Here is a 16179-nt window from a genome sequence, read left to right on the forward strand (position 1 = left end):
TCAATTTTTGCTTTGAGCTCTGGCACCTCTACAAATCCCTACTTCCCTCCGCGAAGGGCCTTTCTTTTACTTTATGCAATTTTTAATTTTTACTTGAGTCTCCATCTTCTCTTATAAGCACCATCTAAGGGGCACTATGATCGTACTTGAGCATTGGGTATAGCTAGTATTCAAGTGTGTTTCATGAATGGATCAATGATTGAGCATAATGGGCTAGGGATAACTTGCTTCAGCGTTGATATTTTGAAAGACATGGTTGCTTGTTGATATGCTTGAGTATTAAAGTCTTCATGTCAAAACTAGACTATTGCTTTGAACCATATAAAAGTCCAAATGTCCATGCTACAAAGAAAAGAATATGTGATGAACATGTTAGGCAGCATTCCACATCAAAAATTCTGTTTTATCATTTACCTACTCGAGGACGAGCAGGAATTAAGCTTGGGGATGCTGATAAGTCTCCAACTTATCTATAATTTTTATTGTTCCATGCTATTATATTATCATTCTTAGATGTCTTACAATCATTTTATAGCAACTTTATATCATTTTTTTGGGACTAACCTATTGACATAGTGCCCAATGCCAGTTGCTGTTTTTTGCATGTTTTTTACATCACAGAAAATCAATATCAAACAGAGTCCAAATACAGCAAAAAATTTTGGAGATTTTTTTGGACCAGAAGACATCCAGTGGGTCAGAGAAGCACCTGGGGATTGCCCCGAGGGGGTCACAACCCACTAGGGCACGCCTGGGGGCCCAGGCGCACCCAGGTGGGTTGTGCCCACCACGGTGGCCTCCCGCACTGCCTCTTCGCTCTATAAATGCCCAAATATTCCAAAAACCCCAGGGGAGTCGACGAAATTTTGTTCCAGTCGCCGCCAGTTCCAGAACCAGGAATCCAATCTAGAGCCCTTCTCCGGCACTGCACCGGAGGGGGAAATCATCACCGGTGGCCATCTTCATCATCTCGGCGGCCACCATGATGAGGATGGAGTAGTCCACCCTCGAGGCTGAGGGTTTGTACGAGTAGCCATGTGTTTAATCTCTCTCTCTCTCTCATGTTCTTGAGATGTCACGATCTTGATGTATCGCGGGCTTTGTTAATATAGTTGGATCATATGGTATTTTCCCCTCTCTATCTTGTTGTGATGAATTGAGTTTTCCCTTTGAGATTTTGTTGTTATTGAATTGAATACTTTTATGGATTTGAGAGCACTTGATATGTGTCTTGCATATGAATACCCGTGGTTACAATGGGGTATTATTTTGATTCACTTGATATATGTTTTGGCACTCAACTTGCGGATTTCCAAGGTGACATCGGGGTAATCTATGCATAGGGGTTGATGCACGTTCTTGTCTTTGTTTCTCTGGTATAAATCTTTGGGCACTCCTTGAGGTTCTTTGTGTTGGATTGAGTATTATGAATCTGAATTTGCTTTGGTGTTATTTTAGTACAAAATCTTGGATAGATCGATTGAAAAGAATAGCTTTGAGGTGGTTATGTACCCTACAAACAATTTCTTCTTTTGTTCTCCGCTAGATAAGAACTTTGGAGTGATTCTTCATCGCACATGAGGGATGGTTATATGATCCAATTATATTAGCACTGTTGAGAGATTGCACTAGCGTAAGTACGAACCCTAGGCCTTGTTTTCAAGCATCGTAATACCATTTGTACTCCGTTTTATCAATTGCTACTTGTTGTTTTATTTATTCAGATTATAAAAATATATCTCTACCATCCATATTACACTTTTATCACCATCTCTTCGTGAACTAGTGCACCTATACAATTTGCCATTGTATTGGGTGTGTTGGGGACACAAAAGATTTCTTGTATTTGGTTGCAGGGTTGTTTGAGAGAGACCTGAAGGAAATATGCCCTAGAGGCACTAATAAAGTTGTTATTGAGATTTCCTTATATCATGACAAATATTTATTATTCATGCTAGAATTGTATTAACTAGAAACTTAGTACATGTGTGAATATATAGACAAAACAAAATGTCCCTAGCATGCCTCTACTTAAGTAGCTCGTTAATCAAAGATGGTTATGTTTCCTAACCATAGACATGTGTTGTCATTTGATGAACGGGATCACATCATTAGGGGAATGATGTGATGGACATGACCCATCCGTTAGCTTAGCATTATGATCATTACAGTTTCATTGCTACTGCTTTCTTCATAACTTATACATGTTCCTCAAACTATGAGATTATGCAACTCCCGAATATCGGAGGAACACCTTGTGTGCTATCAAACGTCACAACTTAAATGGGTGATTATAGAGATGCTCTATAGGTGTCTCCGAAGGTGTTTGTTGCGTTGGCATAAATCGAGATTAGGATTTGTCACTCCGTGTTTCAGAGAGGTATCTCTGGGCCCTCTCGGTAATGCTCATCACTATAAGCCTTGCAAGCAATGTGACTAATAATTTTGTTGCGGGATGAAGCATTACGGAACGAGTAAAGAGACTTGCTGGTAACTAGATTGAAATAGGTATGATGATACCGACGATCAAATCTCGGGCAAGTAACATACCGATGACAAAGGGAACAACCTATGTTGTGATGCGGTTTGATCGATAAAGATCTTCGTAGAATATGCAGGAGCCAATATGAGCATCCAGGTTCCGCTATTGGTTATTGATCAGAGATGTGTCTCGATCATGTCTACATAGTTCTCGAACCTGTAGGATCCGCACGCTTAAGGTTCGATGGCGATTTGTATTATGAGTTATGTGTTTTGATGACTGAAGTTTGTTCGAAGTTCCGGATGAGATCACAGACGTGACGAGGAGTCTTGAAATGGTCAAGACATAAATATTGATATATTGGAAGGCTATGTTTAGACACCGAAAAGGTTTCAGATGAGTTCAGGCATTTTCTGGAGTACTGAGAGGTTACCAGAACCCCTGAGGAGAGTAATGGACCTTAATGGGCTTTAGGGGAAAGGAGAGAAGGGCCTCAAGGGGTGGCCGTGCGCCCTCCCATGGGCTGGCCCGAATTGGACTAGGAGGGGGCGGCACCCTCCTCCTTCCTTCTCCCCTCTTCCCCCTTCCCTCCTTCCCCTAGTTGGAATAGGAAAGGAGGGGGGGGGGGGCGAATCCTACTTGGACCGGGAGTCCAAGTAGGACTCCCCCCTTTGGCACGCCCCCTCTAGGGACGACCTCCTCCTCCTTCCTCCTTTATATACGGGGGCAGGGGGGCACCCTAGAGCACACACATTTCTCCTAACCGTGTGCGGTGCCCCCTTCCACAGTTACACACCTCGATCATACCATCGTAGTGCTTAGGCGAAGCCCTGCGCCGGTAATATCATCATCACCGTCACCACTCCGTCGTGCTGACGGAACTCACCCTCGTCCTCGGCTGGATCAAGAGCACGAGGGACGTCATCAAGCTGAACGTGTGCTGAACGCGGAGGTGTCGTACGTTCGGTACTTGGATCGGTTGGATCACGAAGACGTTCGACTACATCAACCGCGTTACTAAACGCTTCCGCTTTCGGTCTACGAGGGTACGTGGAAACACTCTCCCTCTCGTTTCTATACATCACATAGATAGATCTTGCGTGACCGTAGGATTTTTTTTTTGAAATACTACATTCCCCAACAAGACCATCTTCATCCTACGCCTCCCACGGATTGATAAACCTTAGGTCATCCACTTGAGGGAAAATTTCTACTGTCCTAGAAAACTCCGCGCTTGGAGGCCCAACACGAGTCTACAAGAATAAAGTTGCGTAGTAGACATCATGCATTGAAGGAGATGGGATTGAGACCCACTATATAAGTTGTTCATGGTGGTAACCCATTCTTTGTGAGCGGAGATCCCGTGAATTAGAATTGGCGAGACAAGCTTTTGGATAACCAAGAGGAGTATTTATTTTATAAAGATCTACTCCATTATGATGCAATTCTCTCCTAATCTGTATGGTAGGCTGATATTTATCTTAATGTGTTCTCAATGGCTTGGGTAGGCAAAGATGTTGTCCTACAAAACATCTAGAAATAACACACATATATGAGTTATACTATTAAATGTCGCAGTCTGTGAGAGTTGGGTGCTCTCTAATAAACTCATGAAGAGGCCCGGGAGTATGACGTATATGCTCCTACCCGCGGGAAAGTTTTTCAGCGGTCTAGTATCGGTCAAGTATTTTATGTGAAACTTGTTTGCACAAAACTTGCAGTTCAAGGTGTAGTCCACTTTCAAGTTGTGAATGAGTGTAGCATGGATTTCTAGCTGGAAGTTCAACTTAACAATCTCCATCGAAATACCAGTATATAAACAATGTTTTGGAACCATATGCAAACGTGATGTGCCTCTGGGATCTGGTGGGGATTGTTAGAATTATTGGGATTTAGACCATCTGTTATGTCCAATAATTTCTAGGAAAATCCCATAGGCCCATGTGGCACGTTCATGCATGACAAGAAAGAAGCTAAAAGATTTGCGCTAGTGGAAAATGAAACCGATTGGTGGTGAATGGTGACATTCATCTCCTCATTAATGACATCAATATTTTGGTTTTGGTTTCGTTTCTTCATTAGGACATTGGTTTCTTCATACCGTGCGTGCTAGCATATTTTGCCATGCAAGAACTTGAAACGATTTGCCTACTAATGGGAGATGAAACTGGCCACTTAATAGGATTTTTAGTGCGGTTGTTTCTCCTCTCCTTAATGAGAATTAGTGCGTCCATTTCAGTTTCATATTGTTACTCCTAGAAGAGGTCGCTCCTCTTCCCAACGAGATACAACTCCTCGCATTGTTCCAGAGCATTGCACCGCCTACTTATTTCCCATCTCGCTTCCCGACGTGCACCGGAGAGTGAGATAGCAGGCCTCCGAAACCCCGCCTCTTGTGATCTGGTACGGGAGAGGGGTGATAAGGTGTCTGGGAAGCATCCTTGCGCGACTGCTGGATTCTTGTTCATCGTGGCTGTGAACGGCGGCATCACCGATGACGAGTTCCCCAACGAGGACTTCTTCCCGACGTCATCGACCTCTTCAGCGACATGACGATCGGGACATCTGCACCTCCTGCTACTGCGACATATGCCATCTTATCCTCACTGTTAGGGCTAGCATTTGGTATATTGCTAGTAACGATTGACATGGATATGATGCATTTTACTCATAATTTTGATTGCATGACTAATCTCAACGAATTGTTGCTAGTTTCTAGTTTCACCACTATATTGCTATTCATATTTTATCCACTATTTTTCTGGATTAAACTAAATGGGAAAAGCCTAATTATTCAACACTTCTGGCCTATAGATGTTGACCGCATTCTCCAAATACCTATTCATCATTAGGAGACAGAAGATTATATAGCATGGCACTTAACGAAGAACGACGTCTTTATGGTTCGATCAACATATTACAAACAGTGGGAAGAGTATTATGTATCTGATCCCGGTGTTATTCAGTATGGCGGATTATCTACACACCCGGTTTGGAAAAAAACTATGAAGTCTCAAGCTACCTGGGAAGATCAAAAAAATTCTGTGGCGGTGTTTACACAACGCTATTCCATGTCTATGCATTCTTGCAAATCGCCACATTGGCAGTAATTCCCAGTGCCCCATTTGCTCAGTGGGTGCAAAAAATATTATGCATGCCCTTTTTAGATGTCCCTGTGCAAGGCTAATATGGAAGGCTCTTGGATTAGCAAAGGAAGTGGCCGATGCTTCGCTAGTGGATTGAGCTGGATCAGTTGTGATTGATTTCCTACTATGTGACCAATCTGCCCAGCGACTATATTTGGACACCATTAAAGTACCAGAGCTGTTTGCAACGCCATGTTGGTATATCTGGTGGCAACGCAGACAACTGGTCCGTGGTGAACAAGTTCAAACTCCTAAACGTACTTCTCCAGCAATATACGCCTTAGCACTAAACTTTGTACGAGCAAAAAGGAAGATGACCCAAGTTCCACGCATGAAATAGATGGGTTCCTGGTCTAGTCGGACAACAAATTTTGAATGTTAATGCGTCTTTTTCAGATGATGATTTCACAGGAGCACATGAGCTTGTGGTGTCGAGGAGGCTTTATCAGAGCTGCTACGGCTCGACTTGACCACGTTCTGAATGTGGTTTCAGCGGAAGTGGCGGCGCTGTTGGAAGGGCTTAAATTAGCACAAGGTACTGGATGCAACAATCTCCTAGTACATATGGACAATCTGATAGTGGTGGAAGCATTGCAAAATAATGAGGGATACTCAATGGTGGAGGCCCCTATCATTCAAGATTGTCGAGAGTTGATGAGAGAGTTCGGGAAGGTTGTTATAGAACATTGTAATAGAGAGTCTAATTGCACATGAGCTAGCTCATTATGGTAGTGCTAACAACCCTACTCTCTGGGTGGAAACACCGCCTGTTTTTCTATTAAAGGTTTTAGCGAATGATGTAAGCATTATTTAAATTTTAATAAAGCTAGTCATAAAGGTCTTTCCGTTAAAAAAACAATAAAACTTGGGCATTCCTCGAGGCAACATTCAAAAACCAACAAGAAACACACATACTTGTCACAGAGGTCCGCCAAACTATCAACATCCCTTAGGACATGTCTAACAAAAAATGCAACAAAACTTGGCAAATTTATTTCAAGTGCATCTAAAAGAGTCGTTGCGCTTCTCCAATAAAAGATACACACGCTCGCACGTTGCGCTACACGTGGTGTGCCGACCAGACGCTGGAAACTTCCAACCCCCAGCTGCCCAGATGACTCGTCCCCGAACCCTATTTTCCCTCGAATAAAATTTTTGCGCCGCCATCCCGTTCTCCCTCCCCCGCCTTCTTTCCCCCGTGCGAATATCCGCCATAAAATCCGACCGGAAGAGCAAGCAGCAGAGCGCACCACGGTCGACCTACCGCGCAGGACCACCGAGCCCCTCCCTTCTCCCGTGCCTGCTGCGGATCCCCTTTCCTTTGCCTTCTCTCCTCCAGTCAGCTCCTCTTCCGCGCGTGTGGTGGCCGATGGCGGCGGCGGCGGCGGCGGCGGCGGACACTTCCGCGGCTTCCACGACCGGGCTCGCGCTCTCGGAGGCGAGCATCAACTGGGAGAGGTAGCCGCCCTTTCTTAGTTCTTCTTGTATTCATTCATGATTCTGTTCACTCGTATGCTAGCTAGTTTAGCCCCAGTTCCTTCGGAAAAGGTAATATCTTTGGCAGTCTATGCGCAGCGCCTTGCCTTTGTTTATGGTTAATTTTTCTTGATGCGGTGCGAGATTTGGGTTTAGTCTGGGAAATCGAGGATTCGTTCTGGTCGTAGTGGTTGAAAGGAAGTCGATTCGCTTTTGTTCTGGGTTGTGGGAGCAGTTATGCGGTGAGCGCAGCCAGCTTGAACCACAACAGAAATTTGGACCTGTCCCCACGCTGAAACTTAGTTGTAGGGAACGCCAACTCGGCTGCGGCTTCCACCAATTTCTGAAAGGAAATAGCACGTTTAACAAATAGAAATGGGCTGCTTGTTCAACCTGTAATGTAGTATAAGTTCAGAATGCATCTAATTTAGCGCTTACACTTTTTCTGTCTGTATGCATAAAGTAGCTTTCAAGCACGACTTTTGGTATATACGCTATTGATACTTCAGTAAATATGGTATGAAATCAATATATGGTTTGGTTTCGGTATATATACCAAATTATCTTGGTATGGTTTCGGTATATACCAAATCAACCAAAGTTGACGCGAATTTGAAAATGAGGCAACAACTTTTTAGTTATGTTTCAACTTTGAACAATGTGAAGTCATGAAGACAATCTTTAGTACTTATCCATTAATTAGGAAATCTGCATTACAACTACACAGCCGAATAATCGCAGCAGAACACAAGTATAATTGTTACTCTAGCCATGCTAATTTTAAGTGAAAGCGGCAGGGATCAGCGCATCAAAAAGAATAGAAGTCCTGCTTTGGTGCCTCTAGTCCCTAAGCACTGCATTCTTATCACATCAGTGAAAGTGGCAGGGATCAGCACGGAAAAAGCACCTACATCCAGTGGCATACCCAGGAAAATTTATTTTGGGGGTGGGGGGGGGGGTGGGGCAAGTGATGTTAAATCGTGTTGGGGAGGGCCAAAGCCAACCAAATCATCCTAATATACGCATATTAGCAGCAAGTAAGCACTGATGTAATGGGAAAAATTGCATGTTGGCCTGGGCCAGGGCCCCTGCTCCCCCTCCCCTAGCATGGTGCCGGTGGAAAGGGAGGCAGCAAGGGGTCCAGAGTGCCGGAGCTGGGGAGGAGAGGCAGCGAGCACCATTGATTTCGAGTCGCTCGACTAGTCTATGAGTCGCAAAAATATGGTCGACTCAGCTTAGTGTCGACTCGCGACTCTGAGTCGTGACTAGTCTCAAAGCAGGCTCGACTTCTTCCGAGTCGCTGCCCCAGAGCGACTTGCATGAGTCGCGACTCAAAAACCATGGCGAGCACCCAGGTCACGCGTCGGAGACTCAGAGGTGTGGCGTCGGAGGAGCGGCTCAACGAGGCTGTGTGGGTGGCTTGCGTGCCGCCGGCTGTTGTGCATGGCTGCTCCGGCCTGTAGTCGCTCGCTAGGGTCCTGTATGGTGCGTGTGGTGTGGACATGAGGCTAACTTCTACGTGAGGCCATGTGGTGGTTGGTGTTCCGTAGTTGTGGGCTGTGCTGGTAAAGACTGAAGTGGTGTGGTGGGTTGGGCTGAGCATCTAATTGGTAATTTCAGTTCTATACCAAAAAACCAAGCTCCGTTTGTTTTTAGATTATGTACCGTACTGTAAACCAAAAACCGTATTAACCAGAAATTCAGGCTCGGTTTGGCTTTTCCTGACATGGTTTCGGCTTGGTTTTGAAATGTGCACAGTTATTACTATCCCATATATCAGGCATTGCAGGGGTTGGGGAACAGAAACTTCCTGTTTGGGCATTTGGTATAGTGTGCTGCAAACTAGGATTTACCCACATAAACCTAACCTTCTTCTCAAGCTGCTATATTCCTCTTCTACCACTTTATTTTATACCATTGTTCTGAGAAGAGCAGTGGTTGTGCTTATTGTATCGATTCTTCTTTATAAGCCTTTCAGAATCAGATGTCATAAGGAACTGGATAGGTCCTCTGTGGTAAGGTAGCAAATCATACGACCATAACTAGTAGTCATAAAATCGTAGATTGTAGAATCACACCACAGAATCGTGATTCTGATAACATGGGATGTTATCTTGAAAGGATTATAACTGTAACTGGTAATTCCGTGTAATTATACATGTGGGGTTAGGTACATCACCAACTTGCGAGTACGTATTCTTGTGATCAAAATAGCTGACCTTTTGTATAACACTGCAGGTTGGACAAGACAAAGTTTCATGTCATTGGAGCAATCCTATTTACGGCCCAGCAAGGTGTTCTGCACCCAACAGCTGTTGTGAAGACTAGAATGCAGGTTGCCGAAGGAGGACTTTCACATATGTCTGGCTTTGTCGTTTTTAGAAAGATATTGAGGAGTGATGGCATCCCTGGTGTTTTCAGAGGATTTGGCACCAGTGCAGTTGGAGCTCTGCCTGGACGAATCTTGGCTCTAACTTCACTAGAGATCTCCAAAGAAATGGCATTTAAATACTCTGAGCATTTCGATATGTCCGAGGCATCAAGGATTGCTGTTGCTAATGGTGTAGCAGGCTTAGTGTCAAGTACCTTTTCAAGTTCATATTCTGTACCCCTAGATGTGGTGAGCATCCTTTCTATTTGTTTTCCATGTCTCTGACCTCTTAACAGTTAATATTTTGAGGTTAATGCCATAACGAGTAACAAAGTTGTTTTTGTGCTATATTTTTGCCTTTGGTTCGAAAAATGGAAACATGATAATGCTGATCTCATCCATGTATCTGTGAACATGATTATTCATTCCATGGAAACACTGCCTTCTAGCTGGTGAAACTTTGTAGTGAAGATATCCACAGTGAAAACTGGTTCATATCTAGCTATGGCATTAACCTAAAAATATTAACAGTTAAGGGATTATGGTATGAAAAACAACATGCCATTTAAATTATGGTTTGAAAAAGAACCTGCCATTTAAATTATGTTCACTAATTTTTTTATTCTTCTTAAGAAGCATGTAAGTACTACCTCCGTTCTGAATTATAAGATGTTTTGGATATTTCAATATGGACTACATACGGACTGAAATGAGTGAACAAACACACTAAAACGTGTCTATATACATCCGATTCAGGGAGAAGTTAGGCCATTTTATAATTTGGAACGGAGGGAGTAGCATTCTGCTGAGTGGTACATTGCACTTTTCTTATTGTCTAATTTACATGTTACCTTTTTGTATTTGTGCTCGCAGGTTTGTCAGAGACTCATGGTTCAGGGATTGCCAGGGATGCAAACATATAGAGGCCCATTTGATGTGATAAATAAGGTTGTCAGGAGTGAAGGCCTCCGGGGCCTTTACCGAGGTTTTGGAATTACCCTTTTAACTCAATCACCAGCTTCTGCCCTTTGGTGGAGTTCATATGGTGGGGCTCAACATGCTATCTGGAGGTGTGCTAGCTTTACATAATATTTTCCTTTTCCTTTGTGAACGTTTGTACTCCCACATCTTATTTATATTCCTGCAACCCCTATTTAGGAGCTTGGGCTATGGAAATGGTACGCAGAAGAAACCCTCCCATACAGAACTTGTTGCTGTGCAAGCAACAGCTGGAACAATTGCTGGAGCTTGCTCATCGATTATCACTACACCAATAGATACCATCAAGACCCGGCTTCAGGTAATTTATTATTTCCTTTCTCTTGATATGCATTTTTTTTCCTGTTTGGAAGGGCCAGTGGATGGTTGAACATTGATTGTTGTCAGCTTCTTTGGTGGGCATCATTTCCAATCGGGAAATGAGTTCACCTTTATCACGACTTCTTCTTGGTGTGGCCTTTTTATACCATGTTAGGATAAACAGATCAGTGTACAGTCCCATTTTTTTTAAATGAAGGTGGTAAAGGGTTACCCCTACAGCGTTTTTAAAAATAATGATAATAACCCAAACTCACGTCCGTAAGGACTTGAACCTGAGCACCTGGGGGCTCACTTCTTGAACAGTCCTCATTTTGGTTGGTACAGTTAGGTAGTACTAGAGGATAAAAATTGTAAGCTGTTACCGTTATGGTATGAACTGCTTGGGACATGTTATCACAGCTTATTAATGTCATCCACATGGTCGAAGTCACGACAGATTTTAGTCAGAATTCCATTGGTGACTTGGCAGGTGCTAACATGTGTTATTTCAGGTAATGGACAACTACGGGAGTGGAAGGTCATCCGTCATGAAGACTACCAGGCTGCTACTGCGAGAAGAAGGTTGGAGAGGTTTATACCGAGGGTTTGGACCACGCTTTCTTAACATGTCTCTTTGGGGTACATCAATGATTGTCACATATGAGCTAATAAGTAAGCCCAGTTCTTGAAATTATCATCCCTGCACTCTTTTGTCTGCCTGGTTGATTAACTAATTTTCCTCTTAAACCTGCAGAAAGACTTTCTGTGAAACCTGAGCAATGAACCTTTTGGCTTCTGCTCCGCCTATCTGGTCATCATTTCCGTTTTGGCCATCTAGTGAATTCCTTTTGGTACAGGGATTGGCATGTAACACTGGTTGGAAATTCTTGATGCAAGTCCCCTTATAAAGTCTGACATGTTTCTGTACGGAACTACCCTGTAAATACCTCCAAGTGCAAGGGTGCTCGTTTCAGATGAGAGCCAGAGGATCGATCTGGGTACTGGAGCGCCTTGTAGTTGTTGAGCAAAAATTTCCCTGTAAGTGCTGAAGGGCGCTCGTTTCAGGATGAGAGCCAGAGGCTGGATCTGGGTACTGAGCACCTTGTAGTTGTTCAGCAAAAATTCCGGAAACATAGTTTTGTGTCTTCCCATCTAATTGGCATAGTTACCCCACTTGAATTTTCAATTTCGCATTACTTTTGTAGCTCACTTCTTGGGATGAGATGTGGCATGTCCAAATCAATTTAGCATCATCAGTGAGGTGGTAGGCTGCAATGTATACCTTGTCGAGTGTCGACATTCTACAGTGAGAGGTAGATACTTTCTTTAATATTTGTCCTACATGACTAATACCATTGTTACTTCGTATATTTTTTGTTATTCTTGTCCATTATTTTTGATTCGCTATTTATGGCCTTGACCAGATACCAAAGCATAATCATTAGTTCATTCATTCTTAGGGTTGATTATAATTTGGGTGAAAAACTTTGTGGTTTAGCTTCTTTTTTTTGGCGAAAGAAAGTGACACATATTCCATTGTAGTTGATACAATAATCAGGCAAAGAACAGAAGTGCATCATTTGAACTGTCGAACACATATTGTTAGTTTATCATTGCACAACAAGCACAAGATCTCATTGCACATACATATGTTGTTATTATCTCATAGTGCATAAGACTTGTCAGTATATATCAAGACTATATGGTTAATTGATTTAGTTATTGTTGTCCATCCAAAACTGAGCTTGGAGCCACTTCACTGTATTCTTTTTCACCTGAAAAAACTTAGCTAGGACATCTTAGCTTTGATTCAAACACTGCATTGACGGTGGTGATAGTACCAGGGTTTTGGCTGCTGACTGCGGCAATCGCCATGGTCGCTTGTTAGGGATAAGTTGGTTGGCTTGTTAGGGCAAGGGATAAGTTGGAGGTGGACGAGTCCTTTTGAGAACACGAACGCATCATCTTTCTTGAGCTTCTTGGTCAGAAGCTTGTTCTCCGGGTTAGAAGTCACAAAACTGACATCACTAGTGTGTGTGTGTTTGCCTGCACGCATGGCCGGAGATGTATAAACGTCTATATAATAATCAACATATGTAGATAAAAGTCTGTACCCAAAAAAATGCATCCAAAATAGGTATGCACAAGAATGTATACATTTTACATTAGAATTTTCTTCTAAAATTCTGAATGCAAAATAACGAATGATAGTATCAGTATTGATCTTGTCCAATAATTTCTTCTCAATGCATAAAGTTGCCAAGCCATTTAACCTCTCATGTGACAATAAAATCTATAATATGCAGTAGAAATATTAGGATAACATCTGCTTCTTTGACAAACTCAAGAATCTCCATAGTATACATTGGTCCAGGCAAAGTCAACGTAACACTTAACTCAGAAATTATATCGTTTAACTCAACACTAGATAGACCATTTGAAGAGAACTCACTTGCAAATCTATTGCAATTGTCTTATTGTTCAGAACTTAAGTTGTTGAACTCATTAAAAATCAAATATGTTTATGAATGATTGTAGTTCTTCAAATAAGCTTTTCAATGAACTGGTTGCCTTATCAAACATAACCAACTTCAATATCCAATCTTGGTTCTAAGATTGCTAAGATTGCTTCACCACAGTCAATTTAATCAAATTACTTTTCCTAGGAGCATGGTGTTTTACTGAAAATTATGGTTCTGCATTTATTTTAGCTGCAATTCCTTTAGCAATGATCACACTAGAAGCAAGCACTTCATTTTTGTAAGTGTCAAAGTCATTCTCATACCTTCTTTGTGTTAAGGGGATTTAGGATGATGATTACAACTTCGTGCTCATTGTATCTACAACATAGAATGTCATGCCAAAATGACCATATCCAGTATAAACTCATAGCTACCAATCACTTCAAAATTTTTGCATCACCATTATCCTTGGGTTTGGTACCACTATCTTCGCATAACTCAAGCTGAGTTGATATTATCTTAGGAGCTTCAAATCTAATTGCTTTAACACTTTTGATCCGACTCTCCCTACAAGCATCACTTAAAGATTTCACCATTAGATCTTCCACATGCCTAACCAAAACATTCCGTCTTTTGGTAGAAACAAAAAATAATAGTACATATTCGTTATACGATTCTAATAAAGAAATTTACCATAAGATTTAGCCACATTGCAGAGTGAGATTAAGACTTTGGCAAGGCAAGCACATTGCATATACAGAGCTCATGGATTTATCTCAAATAACCGAATTTGCACTCCCCTCTATTTTCCTTTCATATTGGAACCATTGGCATAGCCTTGGCTCGCAATGTCATCAATATTTAGGCCGAAAGACTTGATAGGGTTAACAAAAACCTTGAAAAATACCAAACCAAAAATGTCATCCACTATAAAAAAGAACAAGTATTTCTCTATTTCTATTTTTCCATCAGACCAATGAACATATCAAACCAACGTACTCATATGTTTTTGGTGACTATGAACATATCAAACCAACATACTCATTTGTTTTTGGTGACTCACATCCGGGGTACAATCTAGGGTAACAGAGAAACATTTGGCCGCTTTGACAATCTTGATGATACAATTTGTAATGTCAACAACCATGCGAGAAATCAACTCATTTTGAATTTTATGGCTAAAATAATGGTAATGAATCTCTTAGTTTTGAATACATCTAAGATAGTCTTGCATTACCAAGTCAAATTCTGCAACCATCTGCACACAAGCTAAGAAATTACTTAGTCATAATAAAGTTGCTCTCTTGATGATCCTTCAAAAGCCAAATTATGTGTTGGGGATATACCCCGCGGTGTAACCCGGCCGGAAGTATAACCCGGCCGGACTTGGCGACTCACTAATGACCCGCCCTGACTGGATGACACACTAAGTAACCTACCCAATTCTGGCGACTTATGGGTGACCTGGCAAGTGGATCAGAGGAGCGACAAGACCCGGGGGCCCAGGAGGCTCAAGGCCCAGAAGGCCGGCTTACGTTATGGTAGGCCGGCTTAAGAGGAAAGGCGTGAGGAATATCTCCCTTACAAGGAATCAAGACCCAGACTTGTATCCGGCTTGTAGTAGAAGATAGGCTAGTCCTAATCCTATTTGGACTCCACATGTAACCCACCCCTCTAACTTATAAGGAGGGGCAGGGCTCCCCAAAGAGGGACAAGCAACAAGAAACAATATCTAGGGCTAGACCGAAAGAGGAGAGCCGGCTTACAACGACTCTCTCATGATCATAATGAGACCTAGCCACAAACAACATGTAGGGTTATTACCGGATGATGCTTCCCGGGGCCCGAAGCTGTCTAAATCCTTGTCTTGCGTGTTGCGTCTCTCGTCCCGATCAACCCCTCTCAAGCTACCACATAGATGTGTTGGCCTCGCGACTAAGTCCTGACACTAAAGACATCTGCCGTGACAATTCCATAACAGTTAGCGCCCACCGTGGGGCTAGACGCACGGTGGTGTTGAGTTCTTGGAGGGATCCTTTCTAGGGTTCGAGAAGTTCGCAATTAACTAGCTCAACAAGAGCCGGCGTGGAAAAATTCGTATAAACTATGAGTTCATCGGCCAAATTGGATGAAGTGTTTTGCAGCGGCAGGTATGAGATGAAAGAAATTTAGGGTTGTGTTTTTTACGGCCACCACGACAGCCATGGAGGTCCGCCACATCCGCGATATGCGTATTGTTTTCGTTTGTGGTGGCAGCATTAGGTAATCTGTCAAGTGCACCAAAGACGGACAGGGAAGTTTCCTCTGCATCAATCGTTGTGGTTGTTACCATGGAGATCGGCAACAATTAAATTATCTGACAAACTGTGGGGCTGATCTTTTTTCATTAAACAGTCCCGCGTCTGCTCCTTGACCAATCTGAGACGGCACGGGTGAGTTGGTAAACGTTGGCCTCAAGGCCACGACCCGGAAACGGAGCCGGCCATAACGCGGACTCCTCCACTGTCCACGCTCGCAACATCCGCCTTGACGCTTTCCTCCTCTGGCTGTAGCCTGAGTGGACAAAATCATTGTTATGACCTAAAAGGCTAACAAAATCCCGATTTGACCTCGTTTCAAAAAAAAAAATTCGTTTCTGACCTTTTTGGGTGACGCCAACATCCCTGGCGTCTGGGTTGCGCAGCAGACGCCAGGGGCCCTGGCGTCTGGCCCCTGGCCCGCACTGCCCGCCTGCCCGTTGACCTGCTGACGTGGCAAAGGGGCCAGACGCCAAGGACCCTGGCGTCTGGCCCTGGTAACTGGATAACCCACGGGAGAGTGTGTGGGACCCACCCCACACACTTTCCCCAATCCACAACCCGAGCTTGAAGAACACTTGGAGCTCTCACACTCTCTCCTACCCCTCAAGCTCCCCCTCAAATCCTCTCCAAAAGGTACATCCCT

General features: G+C 43.1%; 1 protein-coding gene across 1 annotated transcript; it reads left to right on the plus strand.

Annotated features, from left to right (window-relative positions):
• Positions 1-6769: 6769 nt before the first annotated feature.
• LOC123044084 (solute carrier family 25 member 44) lies at positions 6770-12154 on the plus strand. The gene is made up of 6 exons (XM_044466723.1): positions 6770-7086; positions 9343-9724; positions 10349-10545; positions 10634-10775; positions 11287-11446; positions 11529-12154. Exons 1-6 carry the CDS (start codon positions 6998-7000, stop codon positions 11555-11557), a joined length of 999 nt encoding a protein of 332 aa, XP_044322658.1. The 5' UTR covers positions 6770-6997; the 3' UTR covers positions 11558-12154.
• The last annotated feature ends 4025 nt before the right edge of the window (positions 12155-16179 follow it).

The sequence above is a fragment of the Triticum aestivum genome, chromosome 2B, assembly GCF_018294505.1.
Source record: "Triticum aestivum cultivar Chinese Spring chromosome 2B, IWGSC CS RefSeq v2.1, whole genome shotgun sequence".
NCBI classification, from domain to species: domain Eukaryota; kingdom Viridiplantae; phylum Streptophyta; class Magnoliopsida; order Poales; family Poaceae; genus Triticum; species Triticum aestivum.

Coding starts and splice junctions, on each gene's coding strand:
- LOC123044084 (XM_044466723.1), top strand. CDS start 6,998: ATGGCGGCGGCGGCGGCGGCGGCGGCGGACACTTCCGCGGCTTCCACG. Junction 7,087..9,342: donor GCGAGCATCAACTGGGAGAG/GTAGCCGCCCTT, acceptor ATAACACTGCAG/GTTGGACAAGACAAAGTTTC. Junction 10,776..11,286: donor CCATCAAGACCCGGCTTCAG/GTAATTTATTAT, acceptor GTGTTATTTCAG/GTAATGGACAACTACGGGAG.